The 14618-nt window shown below is 57.1% G+C and overlaps 1 protein-coding gene across 1 annotated transcript in view; it reads left to right on the top strand.

Annotated features, from left to right (window-relative positions):
- Window positions 1-14618, top strand: part of ADAM12 (ADAM metallopeptidase domain 12) — a gene marked incomplete at its 3' end in the record, with an annotated part of 130512 nt that overhangs the window by 65234 nt on the left and 50660 nt on the right. Inside the window, exons 4-5 of the mRNA XM_014530146.1 lie at window positions 8681-8759; window positions 12574-12650. Coding sequence (XP_014385632.1) covers window positions 8681-8759; window positions 12574-12650 — 156 coding nt within the window. The remainder of the gene's footprint in view (window positions 1-8680; window positions 8760-12573; window positions 12651-14618) is intronic.

Raw genomic sequence — 14618 nt, 5'->3', positions numbered from 1 at the left:
CCTTAAGGTGTAAAGTTAGGTTGTTTACTTGAGGTCTTTCTATTTTGCTAATGTAAACGTCCCTCTTAGAACTACTACCTCTTGAATAGACACAACTTTGGTCTCTATCCACTGAGCCAAACCAGCTAGGGCTAATTTTTTTTTTTAGTGTAACTAAAAGTTTGTCGATTTTTATTACCTTTTCAAAAACCAGATCCTGGTTTTGCTGACCTTTGCTGTTGTTCCGCTGGTCTTTAGTTCATTTATTTCCCCTCTAATTTTTCTTATTCCCTCCCTGCTGTTAACTTTGGGCTTAGTTTGTTCTCCCCCCCCCCCCATTTCCTTAAGGTATAAAGGTAGGTTGTTTACTTGTGGTCTTTATATTTTGCTAATGTAAACGTCCCTCTTAGAACTGCTACCTCTTGAATAGACACAACTTCGGGCAGGGACAGTGACAGGTTCCCACACACCCACTCAGATTCGTGAATTAAATCACAGTTAGGGGCTGCCTGAGTGGGCGCCGACAGCCCCAAACCTCACGCAGTGGGCACATTTCTGCTTCCTTGCACGGTGCTCGCAGGAACATCCTTTCAGAATGTTCCGATTGCATCTTTTGATCTCCTCGAGTTTTGTTTTTCTGCCCCAGCCTGTGCTTTTGTTGTTCTGGAGCTTTGGCGATCATAAAAAGGAGGGTCAGAAATAAACAACTTTTATAGGCACACACGGAACTGTGTTGCTTTTTCGGATATTGCTCTTCTACATGAAAGAGACTCAGACTTGTGTAAGTTTTCCGTCGCCGTTTACAGAAATCCCTTGAAGATTTTTATCAAAAATAACAATATCGGTGTCCTCCAGCGAGGACTTGGATAAGCCAAAGACAAATACAGAGAGCGTTGCTCTAGTTCTAGCACGGTGGACTGATTTGAATTTAATGTATAAAACCCCCTCAGTTCCATGGAAACATGAACGGCTACCAGTACTGTGCGACTGTCAGCCGCCTCCTCTGACGTGGGGCCTCTGTGTTCTGTCTTCGTTCTCACTGTTTGAGATTACGGTTATTCTCTGCCCTGGAGAGTAGATGCCGGTGACACAGGAAAGCTCTCTGAAGCGGCCGTGCTGTTGGGCTTCATCTAAGGTGGGTGCTGCGATACTGACACGGCCGTTTTGTCATGTCAGTGATTGCCATAAACAAGGCGCAGACACTGACTCAGTCATTGTTAGCAAAAAGAATTTCCGAAATTAAGTTAGAGGCTAAACTTCTATTAACGTGAAGGGACACCTAGAGAGTCTATGTAATAAAGCTGAATGACGAGGCCAGAGATCGGAGTGGTGCGTTGCTTGTGTCCAAGTCCCTCCAGCCAAGTGCAAAGCCTCCCGTCCTCATTGGCCAAAGGCCGGGTGAGGAAAGGGGCGTTGGCAGCAGCCGAATGCCCACCCTCGGTGCGGACAGACAGGCCGGGCGCTCGGGATCTTGTTATTTTATTCTCTTCATTCATTTCATTGTGTTTGTTTCTTTATTTTTGTTTATTTGCAGATTGGTATCTAACTTCTCCCCGGCTTCCTTCCCACATTCTTAAACCAAAGTGCTATTTACTTTTGTCTTTTAAATCGGGGAGCGGGGGTGGTGTTGTGGGGGGACTATTCCTATCAGAGTCTCCAATCTTCAGCAGAACACTTTGAACCAGGGTCTGGGGTCAGACTAATGTAGGCCGCAGTCCTGCATCTGCCAGTCTCTAGCTGTGTGGCCTTAGTTGTCTCTTCTGTAAAATGGGCAGAATTGTGGGACCTTGTGAGTCTTTTGAAGTATCGAGTGAAAGTGTGCTTCGCACTCTCCAGGATACACAGCAGGCGCTCGATGGCAGTGGCCACTATCATATATATAAAAGCCTAACATGCAAATTGTCCCCGCGGGAGTTTGACCGGGAGACCGTGAGTTCGATTGATTGCTATGGTGAATGCTGACCACCAGGGGGTGGTGCAGGATGAAGGAAGGCCCCGGCCAGCAGCTGGCAGCCGGGGAAGGGCGGCCCCGGCTGGCAGCCGGAAGGCGCTGATTAGCCCTGATCACCAGCCAGGCCTAGGGACCCTACCTGTGCATGAATTTCATGCACTGGGCCTCTAGTTCTATAATAATAGTCATCAGTTCTCCATCTCGCTGGCACCTAATCTCCTACCTACTGACCCTTTACTTCTCTTGCATTGACAACCCTGTGCTGTCCTCTGCTTTCCTCCTCGGTAAAGTAATTCTGCATTTTTGCAAGTATTTCTTGACACCCCAGACTCTCCTTTCAGAAAGGCCCTCATAAACCTTTCCCACAATGCAGCTGGGGCGAAGGGAGCCATAAATGAAGAGCAGGCGCATTCGACCAGGCTACCCACCCCCTCCTGTCTCCCTCTGCGATGGCTCACTCCTCCTTAAAAACGTGATACGGCAACAACTTCATACAGCCCCGCACCGAAGGGACAGCACTTCCTGAAGTGACGGGGGCCCTTTTCTGAAAGACGAGGAGCCAGGACGCCAGGTGTCCGCTGTGCTTCCCTCTGGGGCTCGGGGTCCTCGGCCCATTGACTGCGCCCCGAGGCATCGCCTTCTGTTTACGCACGTTCATCTCGGGACTTCAGGAGGCAGCACTGTTCTTAGGAGCCCTTCTGAATTAAGTTTTTATGCCAGTTCATTTCCTGTAAGGTCATTCCTTTTCGGCTAAAAGGAGATGATCGTAGTTTAGTTACAGTCCTGCTCTTTCCACAGTTGGAACAATAGAATTGTTTCACTCTGACACACAAATAATCCGGAATGTACTGAATGCAGCGATTGACTCGATCTGAACACAAGCTAAAATGGGGCCTAGACCCGCGGTTCGGATTCTCAAAACGGCATCGCCTGCCATTCTGGCTTCGGGTCCTCCCTCTCCCCTCTGTGCCTCTCACACTTCATCTGGGGTCTGCATTTAAAGTGACGTTCACGCCACATCCTATCAGATGTGAACGAGCCCCCTGAGCGCCGGGTGTATCAGCTCCCCGCGAGGGAGGACACAGCCAGGGCCCTGGATCGCGCTGTGGGCACAGCGCCCTTTGCCCTTCTCTCTGGAGTCGCGAACCTTTGCCTCGGGGCGGGAGGGGCCTGCGCAGGCCTTGGATGCACATTAATTCACGCGGCTCTTGCAGCCGGAGTCCCGTGAATATTCTTGGCTTTGCTCGGGCCGGCTCTGCAGTTGTTCTGTGCGCCGATGACCTCACTGAGCTATCACAGCGCGGGGTCTGTTTTATTTCACGAGCCGCCCGGTCCCCTGACCCTGGGCCCGAGGCCCCGGGCGAGCGGACTCCCCGGGAGAAGCGCTCCGTGGTGCCGGGGTGAGGGCGAGGACAGGCATGTCTTTACGCTGAGCTCACACCCGGGCGTGCGGCTCCCCACCATCCTGCTCCGGGGAGAGCTTCCAGCTCCCGTTTGCCAAAGGAAGGCACCAGAACAACCCACCCACCTTGGAGCAGAAGCGACCGGGGCTCCCTCGCGGGGCGCCGTGGCCCCATAAACGCAGAACGGGATGGGGGGCCTTCCCTCTCCCTGTGCCCCCACCTGCAGGGCGGCCAGAAGCCCGGCTGGTTTTCCAAATTCTGCGCATTTCTCCTCCTCACAACCCAACGGGCAGGCGTCACCCCCGCCCGACACCCCAAGTCCAAGGTCACGGTGTCAGCGTCACACTCCGAGCGGGGAAATAGCTGGTTATGCCTCGGAACTCCTTGTGCTGTTCCTCAGTAGTTGTTGTTTTTGTTTGTTTGTTTTTTAATATGTTTTTATTGATTTCAGAGAGGAAGGGAGGGAGAGAGAGAGAAACATCAATGATGAGCGAGAATCATGGATCAGCTGCCTCCTGCACGCCCCCCACTGGGGATGGAGCCCGCAACCCAGGCCTGTGCCCTGACCAGGAATCGAACCACGACCTCCTGGTTCGTAGGTCGAGGCTCAACCCCTGGGCCCGCAGTTGTTTCTGATGAGAGAGCAGGAACCCGGGCCACTCACAGGTGTCTCCCAGGCAAAGCGCGGGCACAGCCAAAGGCACGCAGACCCGACACTGAGCTCCTGGCACCGCTCGCGGCCTCTTTAGAAACATGTGTTTAAAATAAAAACCCGGAGGAATCTCCTCTCGGTGTTCCAGTGGGTTGCTTGTTTTGGTTTTTATTTTTCTGAGTAATTGTTATTGTTACGATGAAATAAGAAGAAGAATTTGTAGCGTTGCCCCACGCGCAGGCAGGCCGGGCCAGGGCGAGCTGCGGTGGCCTCCATGCCGGGCGCCGTGTTCGGGCTCAGTGATGTCCTCTCTGTGTGTGCAGACACCACCTCCCCTGTACGCCGCCCCGTTCGCTTTGGCTGTGGGTCCCTGGGAAGCGATGTGCTGGTCTGTGTGGCTGTTTCTTTTTTTTTTAATATATTTTTATTGATGCAGCCCCCTCAGAGTCATTCATCATGTCACCGCCCCCCCCACACACACACACGTCAGCATGCATTTCTAAAATATGAACATTGTCTTATGAGACTGCAGTGCCATCGTCACCCCCAGTCAGATGAATGGTAATTCCCCGGGACTGGCCCATAGTCACGAGTCCCGGACCAAGCAGGGCTGTGACCCCCGGGGAGGTGAAATGTGGTTGTTTCATTTGGGCCGTGTCCACCCTCCAGGAGCAGAAAAGAGCGTGAACTTGACTTTGTCTCCATCTTCCCGTTTCATCCCCGTCCCGGTCTCCTAAGGGGCTGGACACGTCATTGCTTCCCGACCTCCCGAGAAGTGCTGACTAATCCAATAAGCGTGCAGGCGATGAGAGTGCTTTTCCCTGGAGCTATTGGGAGAGATTGCTGAGGCGGAGCCGGTAAATTACATTTTAAATCATTACGTTGTACCTTCCTCCCTCCAACACAGTTTGCCCTTTTCCCCGCAGACACAGGGAGGGTTTCAGCTCCTAATGAAGAACTCCTTTCTGGAGCCCGTGCTCAGAGCCCGAGGTTAGTGGGCCCATGACGTCACCCCGGTTCCCAGCCTCGCGTGCGGGATTGCCGTGTGAACATGAAACCGTAGGTCCCATCTGAGTCCCGGTTGCCTGTTCTCTCTAAGAAGTATTCTCTTTTAAAAAAAGAAAGAAAAAGAAAGAAACCACAGTGCTGTCATCTGAGAAACAGATCTGAGGCTGGAAGCCAGAAAGATTGGATAATGTTTGCCCTTTTCTGAACACAGCTTGTCCCGAGAAGAGAAGGGACGTTCTGGGCCGGGTGCGTGGAGCGGGCACCGTCCCTCCCGGGCGCCCGGGCGGCTCGCGCACTTAGCAGCGAAGCCACGTGGAGGAGGAAGCGCTAACCCTTCGCCTGGGGCTGTGAGCTTGTCCTTGTCCGAGGCCGACAGCTTTGCTAGAATGCACTCCCGTGAGGGGGACAGCAGATGAGTCGGAAGATTTCCCGAGGGGAGTGGATTAGAGCTTCAGTCATACAAACCATCCCCCCCACCCCTCACCGCGTGGTTTTAAGCAGTTTTACAATGTTGAGGGTGTGATGCTTATAGAGATGTTCCCATGGCCCAGAGGCATGTTTTGTCATGTGTGACATCAGTCGCCCTGTATGGCCTGTATCTTTCCATCCCTGATCGCTACACTCCTTCAAAAACTGTCCGGTGAGTGCCTGCGGGGTTCCAGGCCCTCACCTCAGGGCTGAGGAGACAGAAGGTCATTAAAAAAGGGAGACAGTAGCCCAAAGCATCAGGCCTGCGCAGAGCCCCTCACTTCCCACGTGTTTCTATGGTTCGGTTGGAAAACGCAATGGACCAGTCAGCCCTCCAGCAGCTGCGGCGGCGTCGGCGGCTGTCATCCGGGCACTTCCTGGACGGGCGGGGTCATCGGCGAGAGGAACAACACGCTCCCGTGTAAGTGCCACGCGATTCGAGCCAAAATTCTGTCTTCGTGACTTAAAATGGAAGCAGTATATTACGAAATTATTTTGCAGGAAACACAATTGTCCCCTACAGTCTCCAAAATGCTGTATCAACAGTTTTATTTATTATAGTTTGTGAAACTAAATGAGAAAGAGCTGGGGAAAGGGAACATGTTGTTGTTGTTGTTGTTTTTTAATTCCAGGGGGAAATCGTTGTTTGGATCATTTCGAGAATGTTAGGAAACGGAGAATAACAAGAGACAACGAGGGTGAACTGTTCCGCTGCGCTCACAGATGTACAGTTCTGCACAGTTCGGATCCCAGCACGCGGACGTGATCGTCACAGATAGTTTGAATTTGGCAGCTAAATCCAACCGAGTGCGCAGAGGAGCAGCGTGCGCCCCGTGTTGCACTGAGAAAAAGTGATTCCAGGAGAAGGGGCAGAGGACTGGCTGCTGCCTGTCTCCGGACGCTCCGGACGCTCCGGACCCTGCGCTCACATGTCCTCCCGGCAGGCTGTGCTGACAGCGGCCAGGGTGAGGCCGACTTTGGAGCCAAATGGAGCCTCGTTCAGTCTCCACTGGCTCGGCTGTGTGGCTTTGGACAAGTCACTCAACCTCTCTGAGTAGCTCCCTCTCCCTTGTCACGCAGGTGACAACCACAGGGTCTGTGCCAAGTAAACTAAGAAAATGTACCTGATGCCCCGGTGGTGTGCTCAGTGGGTGGAGCATTGGCCCTCTGACTAAAGGGTCTCGGGTTCGATTCCGGTCAAGGGTTGCAGACTCCATCCCCAACCCTAGTCAGGGCTCCTGTGGGAGGCAACCAATCGATGTCTCTCTCACATCCAGGCACCCTCTCTCTGTCTCTCCCCTTCCCTTCCACTCTCTCTAAAAAAAATCAATGGAGAAATATCCTCAGGTGAGGACTTAAGAAAAGAAGGAGAAAATGCACTTTCAAAGCAGGTGTCGCAGGGCCTGACACCCTGAGCCAGCAGCAGCTGCAGGAGTTGGAGGCAGGAACAAGGCTGGGGAAGGGGCACGACAGGAACGGTGGCCGTGGCGGTACCTGGCTCCCACTCCCCAGATCAAGAGCCTGGAGCGTGAGTTCATTACCAGCATGACTTTCCCAGGAGGAGAACAGGTAGCATGAATACGTGCAAAGATCGAGCCCTGACAGGGGGTCCAGCAGGCTGCGGTGGAGACAATCCCAGGTCTCCGTTCTCTCCCTGGTTGTTCGTTTCCTCCTCTTGCCTCATCCCTCAACGTGCTGTCTCTACAGAGTCGTCCCCGTCCGATCTCCGTAAACAGGGCGGAGAGCCCGTGGTGTCGGCGTGCGGAGCCGTGGGTCAGGGTCTGGCGCTCTCTCGGGAAGCCAGGGTGAGGTCGCTCGGGTGGGACGCATCGGCCTGGGGCCGGACCGAGTTCCCTTTCGTCTTGTCCGCATCTGTTTGGCTCTGGTGGGGGAATGGAGCGTGTTAATAAAGAGCATTTACCTCGGGAACTCGGCCCAGCGCCTCGTGCGTTTTAATTACGGTTCTGCATTGCGTGCTGTGTCTGTGGCTGCTCCAGGCAACGTATTCCTCATACGAACATATCGCAGCTGAATTTCCAAGTTCCCGCAGGAGAAAACCGCTGCCCGCATCTGTATAGGGTGGCATAGTCATTTGTGGGATAATGGCTTGTGGGGGAGCAGTCTTCAGCAGGACACGGGCTTGGGTCCTGTGAATACCAAACGAGTTTGCGGGAGGGGGAGGGGGGGCCGCACCAGAGTGTGACTTCATCGCCAAGGGTGCCTGCTGGTGTAATTGACAAACACAGGTGGTCTCCCGTGAATTAGCCACGCAGAGTAATCCGGCCCTCAGACCGTACGCATGGTCTTCAAGGAAATGACAGGGAAAAGTTGACGCGTGATGAGTGAGCTTTCCATATTGTAAGTGATTGGCGCCCACCTCGGGCTTCCCCGCCCGTTGCCCTCAGTTAAGTGGCTCTGAGATGGAAGCCTCGCCGTCGGGCTTGGTCTCAAGGCGCCGACGGCATCGGAAAGTCCTGGAGTAACGACGCAGGGAGCGTGACTTCGCCCCACCCACTCCGCCAGCGGGGACGGCAGCTTTGCAGCGAGTCTCTTTCTTTTTAATGGATCCGGTTAGTCTGAGCGCCTGCTGTCCGGGTCGGGTTGCTTTTCTGTGATGCTGGTCCGGGGTTTGCCGTCCCCCACTCACTAAGCAGTTGCAGTACGTTGGCCTGGGTGCTGGGCTTCGGGGTGCAGCGTCTGCCCTTTGCACAACCTGAGGTGGGAGCAGGCAGCTCAGCAGGAACTAAGGTGGAAGGGGGAGGCTTGCAACGATCCTGGGAGAAACGGAGAGATGTTAACTGGGTCCATGACTGGGGCAGGGAGGGGGGGGGAGAAAGTGCCCCCAGAGGGGAGATGAGCGGGTGTTCCTCCCGTCTCCCGTGCTGGGGAATAGTGTCCTATGGATGAGATCCATCTCCTCCAAGCTGTGGAACTAAATTATACACGGGAGAACGTAGAGCAGAAGCATGGCAAGATTGGTCTAAGAAGAGCAATCTGGGGGTAACTTTTTGGCAGTCTGCCTCTCCTGCCTGCCTCTCCTGCCTGCCTCTCCTGCCTCTCCCCGGACAGCCGCACATGGGAGGTCCTCTGGGGGCCTCAGGAAGACGGGGTCCCCTGGGAGACAAGGGGGGTGGGGGCCAGACCCTGGCTGTCGGCGGCCTAGACCTGCACAGGCACCTTCAGCAGACTCTGCACTCAGCATGTCCTGTCTCCCCACAGAGGCCTCATTGCCAGCGGTTTCACGGAAACGCATTACCGGCAGGACGGCACGGAGGTGGCCCTCGCTCGGAACCACACGGTAAGTCCGGCGTGTGCGGCCCCGAGATGCTGTGCTCTCGCGTCTGTGCTTAAACGCGGCAGCTGTTACCTGAGAAGCTCACCGCCCAGCGCCTTCCTGAGGCCCGAGAGGAGCTGGGTGTCACCCATGGAAGCACCCTCCTGCCTCCAGCAAAACCTGGCCTTGGCCCGATGAGCCGCGACAGGCCTGGAGATGTGGCTTCATTGTAGCCCGACCTCAACACCACTTTCCAGGCACTGTGGGTGCTCATTGGGGCGAATCCCTTCTAGCCCAGGTGAGAGGGCGTGGCCCTAGCCCAGGTGAGAGGGTGTGGCCCTAGCCCAGGTGAGAGGGCGTGGCCCTAGCCCAGGCGAGAGGGCGTGGCCCTAGCCCAGGTGAGAGGGTGTGGCCCTAGCCCAGGTGAGAGGGCGTGGCCCTAGCCCAGGTGAGAGGGCGTGGCCCTAGCCCAGGTGAGAAGGTGTGGCCCTAGCCCAGGTGAGAGGGTAGCCCTAGCCCAGGTGAGAGGGCGTGGCCCTAGCCCAAGTGAGCAAGTCCCTGAACTGAAGAAAGACAAGAATCCAAGAGTGAAGACTAAAGACCAGCCCACTCCAGCCCGGCCCACATGGCTCGGGGGTTGAGCACTGACTTTTGATCCTGGAGGTCACGGTTTGAAGTCACCCGCCCAGGTTGCGGGCTCGATCCCCGATAGGAGGAGAGGGAGGAGGCAGCCAAGCAATGATTCTCTCATCATGGATGTTTCTCTGTCTCTCTCCCTCTCCCTTCCTCTCTGAAACCAATAAGAATACACTTTAAAAAATTGTTTTCGAGCATGGAAGGAAGATTGGCGGGCCCCTGGCCGACAGAGGCAGGAACATTGGTGTGGGGCCTCCTGTAGGGGGTGAGGCCAGAGTCCTCCGGTGGGCACGGCGGGGCGGCCGGTCTCACAGGGACACGGGAACATGAGATCCGCTTTCAGGGCGCGTTCAGTTTTGTGTTTGCCATCTCCCTGGCACACCGCCCTTCCTGGGGCATTGCTGTCCTTTTCTCATGGGGACTAAGGGACCAGATGGACGGTGCCCGCCGCAGCCAGGTCTCTGGGAGGGCCGAGGGCCACGCACGCAGCATCTCGGAGGCCAGCCTGGATGCCACGCCTTGTCTCTGAGGGGTGGCGACGGCGTGTCTTCTGCTTCCTGTGGTCTCGCGTGCGTGGGGGAGGAGGTCACCTTCTCCTTTCTCCTCCTTTTTCCACGAGGTGACCGTATGGCAACGGCCTCGCCCTCCCTCTGCTCACTCCCTCGGTCCCCCGGGCAGGGGCTTTGCAGGGAAGGGCTGGAGGGGCAGCTGGACCGCCCTGTGCCTTCCTGCTGACGGGGGAGACCTGCCTTGGCCAGGCCCCGAGGCCGCCCTCCCGACTCCCTTGGTGACTGAGACTCCCGACGACCTGCAGCCGCCTGCCCGGGTGGGTCCTGCGGCGGGGCAGGCAATTGGCGGGGGCGGGGGGACTTGGGGTTTTCCAGAGCCTCGCTTCCGCCCAGGTCTGCGTTGGCCCCCTGTCAGAATATCCCAGGCGCCCCCCCTTTGGAGGTCATGAAGCCTCCCCCGGCCTGGACTCTGGCTTCAGTGGGGGACGCAGTGGAGCGGGGGGCGGGGGGGGGGACAGGCACCCCACCTGGGAGCGAGCAGCACGCGGTCCTCTCACTACACGATGCTGCTCTCCTCGCGGCTCAGCCGGCCTCTCCCGGCCTCGGTGCCCTCTGAGCCGCCAGGGTTCTGGCGAGGCGAGGGGGGAACCCCACCCTGGGCCGCGGCCCCTCCAGCAGAGGGGGTGTCTTCCACCGGGCCTCGGGCTGTCTTCCACCATGAGGACACCAGGCAGCTCTGGGAGTCTTGTTTTTCCTGAATCAGCTGAAAACAGAAAGAAATGTGCTGACTCATCGCCTTACCCCGCAAGTCAGCACCCAGTGGATCTTCCCACATTTAAATTATGGATCAAATAAAAGCCCCTTGGGGGCTGCAGTCTTTTTTTAATCTCTCCACCATCCGTGTGAGCTGGCTGCCGAGCAGAGCGGGGGCTGGTTCTCATTTGGGGATCGATCGCCTGCCTGTCATCTCCCCGTCGCCCGACACGATGCGCCGTGTGGACTTCATCCTCCGCTGGCCTCGTCCGAGGGGCGATTCGGGTTTGTGTTGTCCCTTTGAACACGGCCTGCGGGAGACCGTGCAGCCGTTTATGCTGCTTACATCCCAAAGGCAATCCCGGGAAAGGCCGCAGTCACCCCAGACAGTCTCCTTAGCGCATTCGTCTGCTGCCCACGTGTTCACCGAGCACCTCCGGGGGCCGGGCACCGAGACCGCCCGAGGGACGGCAGGGGTGAGGACAGGGCCGCACGGGGCCGGCCCCGAGGTCGGCCCTCTACCCTCCTTCCAGCAGACATGGCTCTCGCTAGCGCCAGAGCCCAGCAGCCGGGCCCGGGTGTGGCTCTTCTTCCTCCGGACCCTCCTGCACACCGGGGGCTGAGCAGGGTGCACCCCGTCACAGCGAGGCGGGCTGCACGCGCACTCTCCTTTGAGTGCACCGTCCCCCGAGGTCCCATACGAGGGACATGGCTGGGCCAGTCATGCTGAAATACAGGTCAGCTACCGGCACATGCAAACACAGAGGCACAGACACACAGACACATGCACACACAGAGACACACACAGACACATGCTCACACATATGCTTACACACACACACGTATTCCCACACATGCTCCCACACAGACACACACCCACAGGCACATACACATGTGCTCACGCATGCTCTCACACACAGGCACACAGCGGGTCACCGAGAAAAATCGGGGGAAGAATCATCTGTTAACAGATGGTTCTGGAGATTGACATGCAGAAGAATGAAATCGGACTCCACTCCAAGCCAAAAATTACCTCACAGTAGATTAAAGGTCTAAATGTAAGAACTGAACCTATGAAACTCCTACAAGGAAACGGGTGTCAGCCTTCGTCCCCGTAGGTCAGGGGCTGGTTTCTTAGATCCGGCAGCTGATGCACAAGCAACCGAAGGGACAGAAGGGAGGGGGTGGCTTGGTCCCTCCGACGGCGCAGCCCTTTGCCGCGGCCACACGCTCATCATCCAGGGGACGCGAGGGAGGCGTGTGGGGCCCCCACGTCTTTCCAGGCAGCCCCCCGTCCTGGGGCTGCAGCAGGACCTCTGTTCAGCCCGAAGACCAGCCCCGGTCCTGGACAGAAGCCCCTCACGAGGAGGCGCTGTGCTGTGGCTCCCTGTGCAGTGACCTTGCGCACCAGGGGGCGTCCCGGGCCTGTCACTCGGGGACTTCGCACTTAGACACGGAAGGCGTCGCGGTTTCCCCTTCCTGCCGAGCTGACATGTCCCTCTCAGTCGGGCAGTTCGGTGAGGGCCCCTCTCTCCAGCCCCCACTCCCATCGGCTTCTCTGCTTCCATTTGCCGCAGACTTAGAGGACCTGGCATTACGCCCACCGTGTCCTTCCCCCCAGCGCGCCTCGTCTCATGGCAAACAGTCTGCATGAGGGTGACACGGAGGTCCGTGCGCTTGTCCTGGGGCCGGGTCTTATACGTGTCTGGTCTTATACGTGTTCCTGACGGGGGTTAGAGAGCAGAAGGGCCTGGGTCCGTTTTCCAGCCCCGTGGGCGCTCTGGCCCTCGGTCCCAGCTGGGCCACGCGGGCCTCAGCGTTTAGTTAAGGCTCCTCATTGGATGGTTTAGGCAACAGGGAATCCAATGCTGTCGGTAAGACAAGCGGAGATGGTGCGTGGGGTTGGATGTTGTGACTGAGCCGCTCTCTCCTCCTTTCAGGGTCATTGTTACTACCACGGGCACGTGCAAGGACGCCCCGGCTCCACGGCCAGTCTCAGCACCTGCTCGGGTCTCAGGTGAGTGGCCAGGCAGCGGCGGCTCCCAGCTGTCCTTCCTCCCCTGTTCCCCCTGGTGGCGGCTCACCTCCCCCGGCCAGATGGGAGGCCTCGCCCACCAGACCCGGGAGCGCAGCTGGCCCCGCCTCGCGGGTTCTCCCTCGGCGCCTCTGTCCCCGCTGATCCCGCCCGGAAGGTGGGCGGGGAAGGTGGGCGGGGACTGAACTGGCTGAGTCTGGGTGTCCAGGGATTTGTGACCATCTGTCATTCACGGGACTCGGGTGCGTGACAACTCCCGGTGAGGAAAGACAGGACGTGACATTGGGTGGCGGTGAAGCTGCTCGCTTAATGAAAATAAGGAGTGAAGGAGCCGACCAGTCCCAGACCCAGCCGTGTGGAGTAAGGCGGGGGCACGGGGGCTTCTGCGATGAGGCGGAGGCACAAAGCAAGAAACAGTCACCTCCCCCAACACGCCCACCTGCTCCCTGGCTCACCGCAGCCGGCTCCCGTGTGCTCCCAGGAAAACCAGTTTGTTCGGCACATCTCCAGTGGTCCTGGCCTTCGCATTGGATTGATTTATTGAGTTTGTGGCGAGCAGCGTGCGTCCTCAGAGTCCCGCTTTGCCCTGGCCCGTGGCACCGCGCGTGGTTCTGTGGGAGGGCGTGCCAGGTGGGCACAGGCAGGGCTGCTCCCCATGCCAGCAGGGAACGCACAGCTAGGAGTTCTGTGCAGGGCCATGGAGAATGAGCCTCTACACACACCACACACACAACACACAGCACACACACAGCACACACAACACACAGCACACACAACACACAGCACATACAACACACAGCACACACAGGCATACACATACCACACACAGTCAGGCTCAGTAGTCTGCTGTCGACCATCCGATGGGGTGGGAACAGGAACGGGACACCCCGTGTGGATGGTGCCCCTGGTAATTTAAACCTCCCAGATCTTGGGGCTAGAGCGTCCCGGAGGGAGGTAGTCAACTCTGGGATCTTGGGGCATCGGACCAGAGGAGAAGCTGGGTTCAGTCTGCGCCCACCGACAGAAGAATCCATGGAGGTTGGACGCAGCTCCCGTAGCCCCAGCCTGGTAGGTCTTCAGAAAGCAAAGAGGGGTGGGAAACTGTGTTAAATACCAGGTGACCCAAGATCCATTCGGATCTAGGAATGCCAGGAAACTCGAGTGTCCCAGGGACGTGCATTAGGGCCCAGCCGGTGACAGTGCTGCAGAGAGGAAACTGGTTACAATGTTGCAGAGAAGAAGCCGGTGACAATGTTGCAGAGAAGAAGCCGGTGACAATGTTGCAGAGAAGAAGCCGGTGACAATGTTGCAGAGAAGAAGCCGGTGACAATGTTGCAGAGAAGAAGCCGGTGACAATGTTGCAGAGAAGAAGCCGGTGACAATGTTGCAGAGAAGAAGCCGGTGACAATGTTGCAGAGAAGAAGCCGGTGACAATGTTGCAGAGAAGAAGCCGGTGACAATGTTGCAGAGAAGAAGCCGGTGACAATGTTGCAGAGAAGAAGCCTGTTACAATGTTGCAGAGAAGAAGCCGGTGACAATGTTGCAGAGGAGAAACCGGTGACAATGTTGCAGAGAAAAGGCAGAGAAAGCACCTCCCACAGGCCCCGAAGGGCTGCACCTGGACCAGGGTCAGGAGGACTCTGTCCTGGAGCAGAGACGGGCGGAGGGAAGGGAGCAGCCGTCCTTCACGTGCAGCTTGAAGGGGAGCGAAAAGGGGAGAAGCACCAGGACCCGGTGGGAAGGGGGATTAGGCGGAAACAGCTCTTTCTCGGAGGCTGAAGTGCCATGTGGAACACGCGGCATAAACGTGAGTGCGGCTGTGGAGGTTATTTTGTCTCTGAAAGGCTCCAAGCCAAGGGGGACGTTCAGACCCTGATGAACCGTGTGCCGTATCGTGTGCCGCCCGGGACACCCGGCCCCCCTTAGTACACCGCCCCGGCCCCCCTTAGT

The sequence above is a fragment of the Myotis brandtii genome, unplaced genomic scaffold (genome assembly GCF_000412655.1).
Source record: "Myotis brandtii unplaced genomic scaffold, ASM41265v1 scaffold725, whole genome shotgun sequence".
Classification (NCBI taxonomy): domain Eukaryota; kingdom Metazoa; phylum Chordata; class Mammalia; order Chiroptera; family Vespertilionidae; genus Myotis; species Myotis brandtii.
Note: the sequence above shows the minus strand (reverse complement) of the source record. Positions and strands in the feature narration are given on the sequence as shown.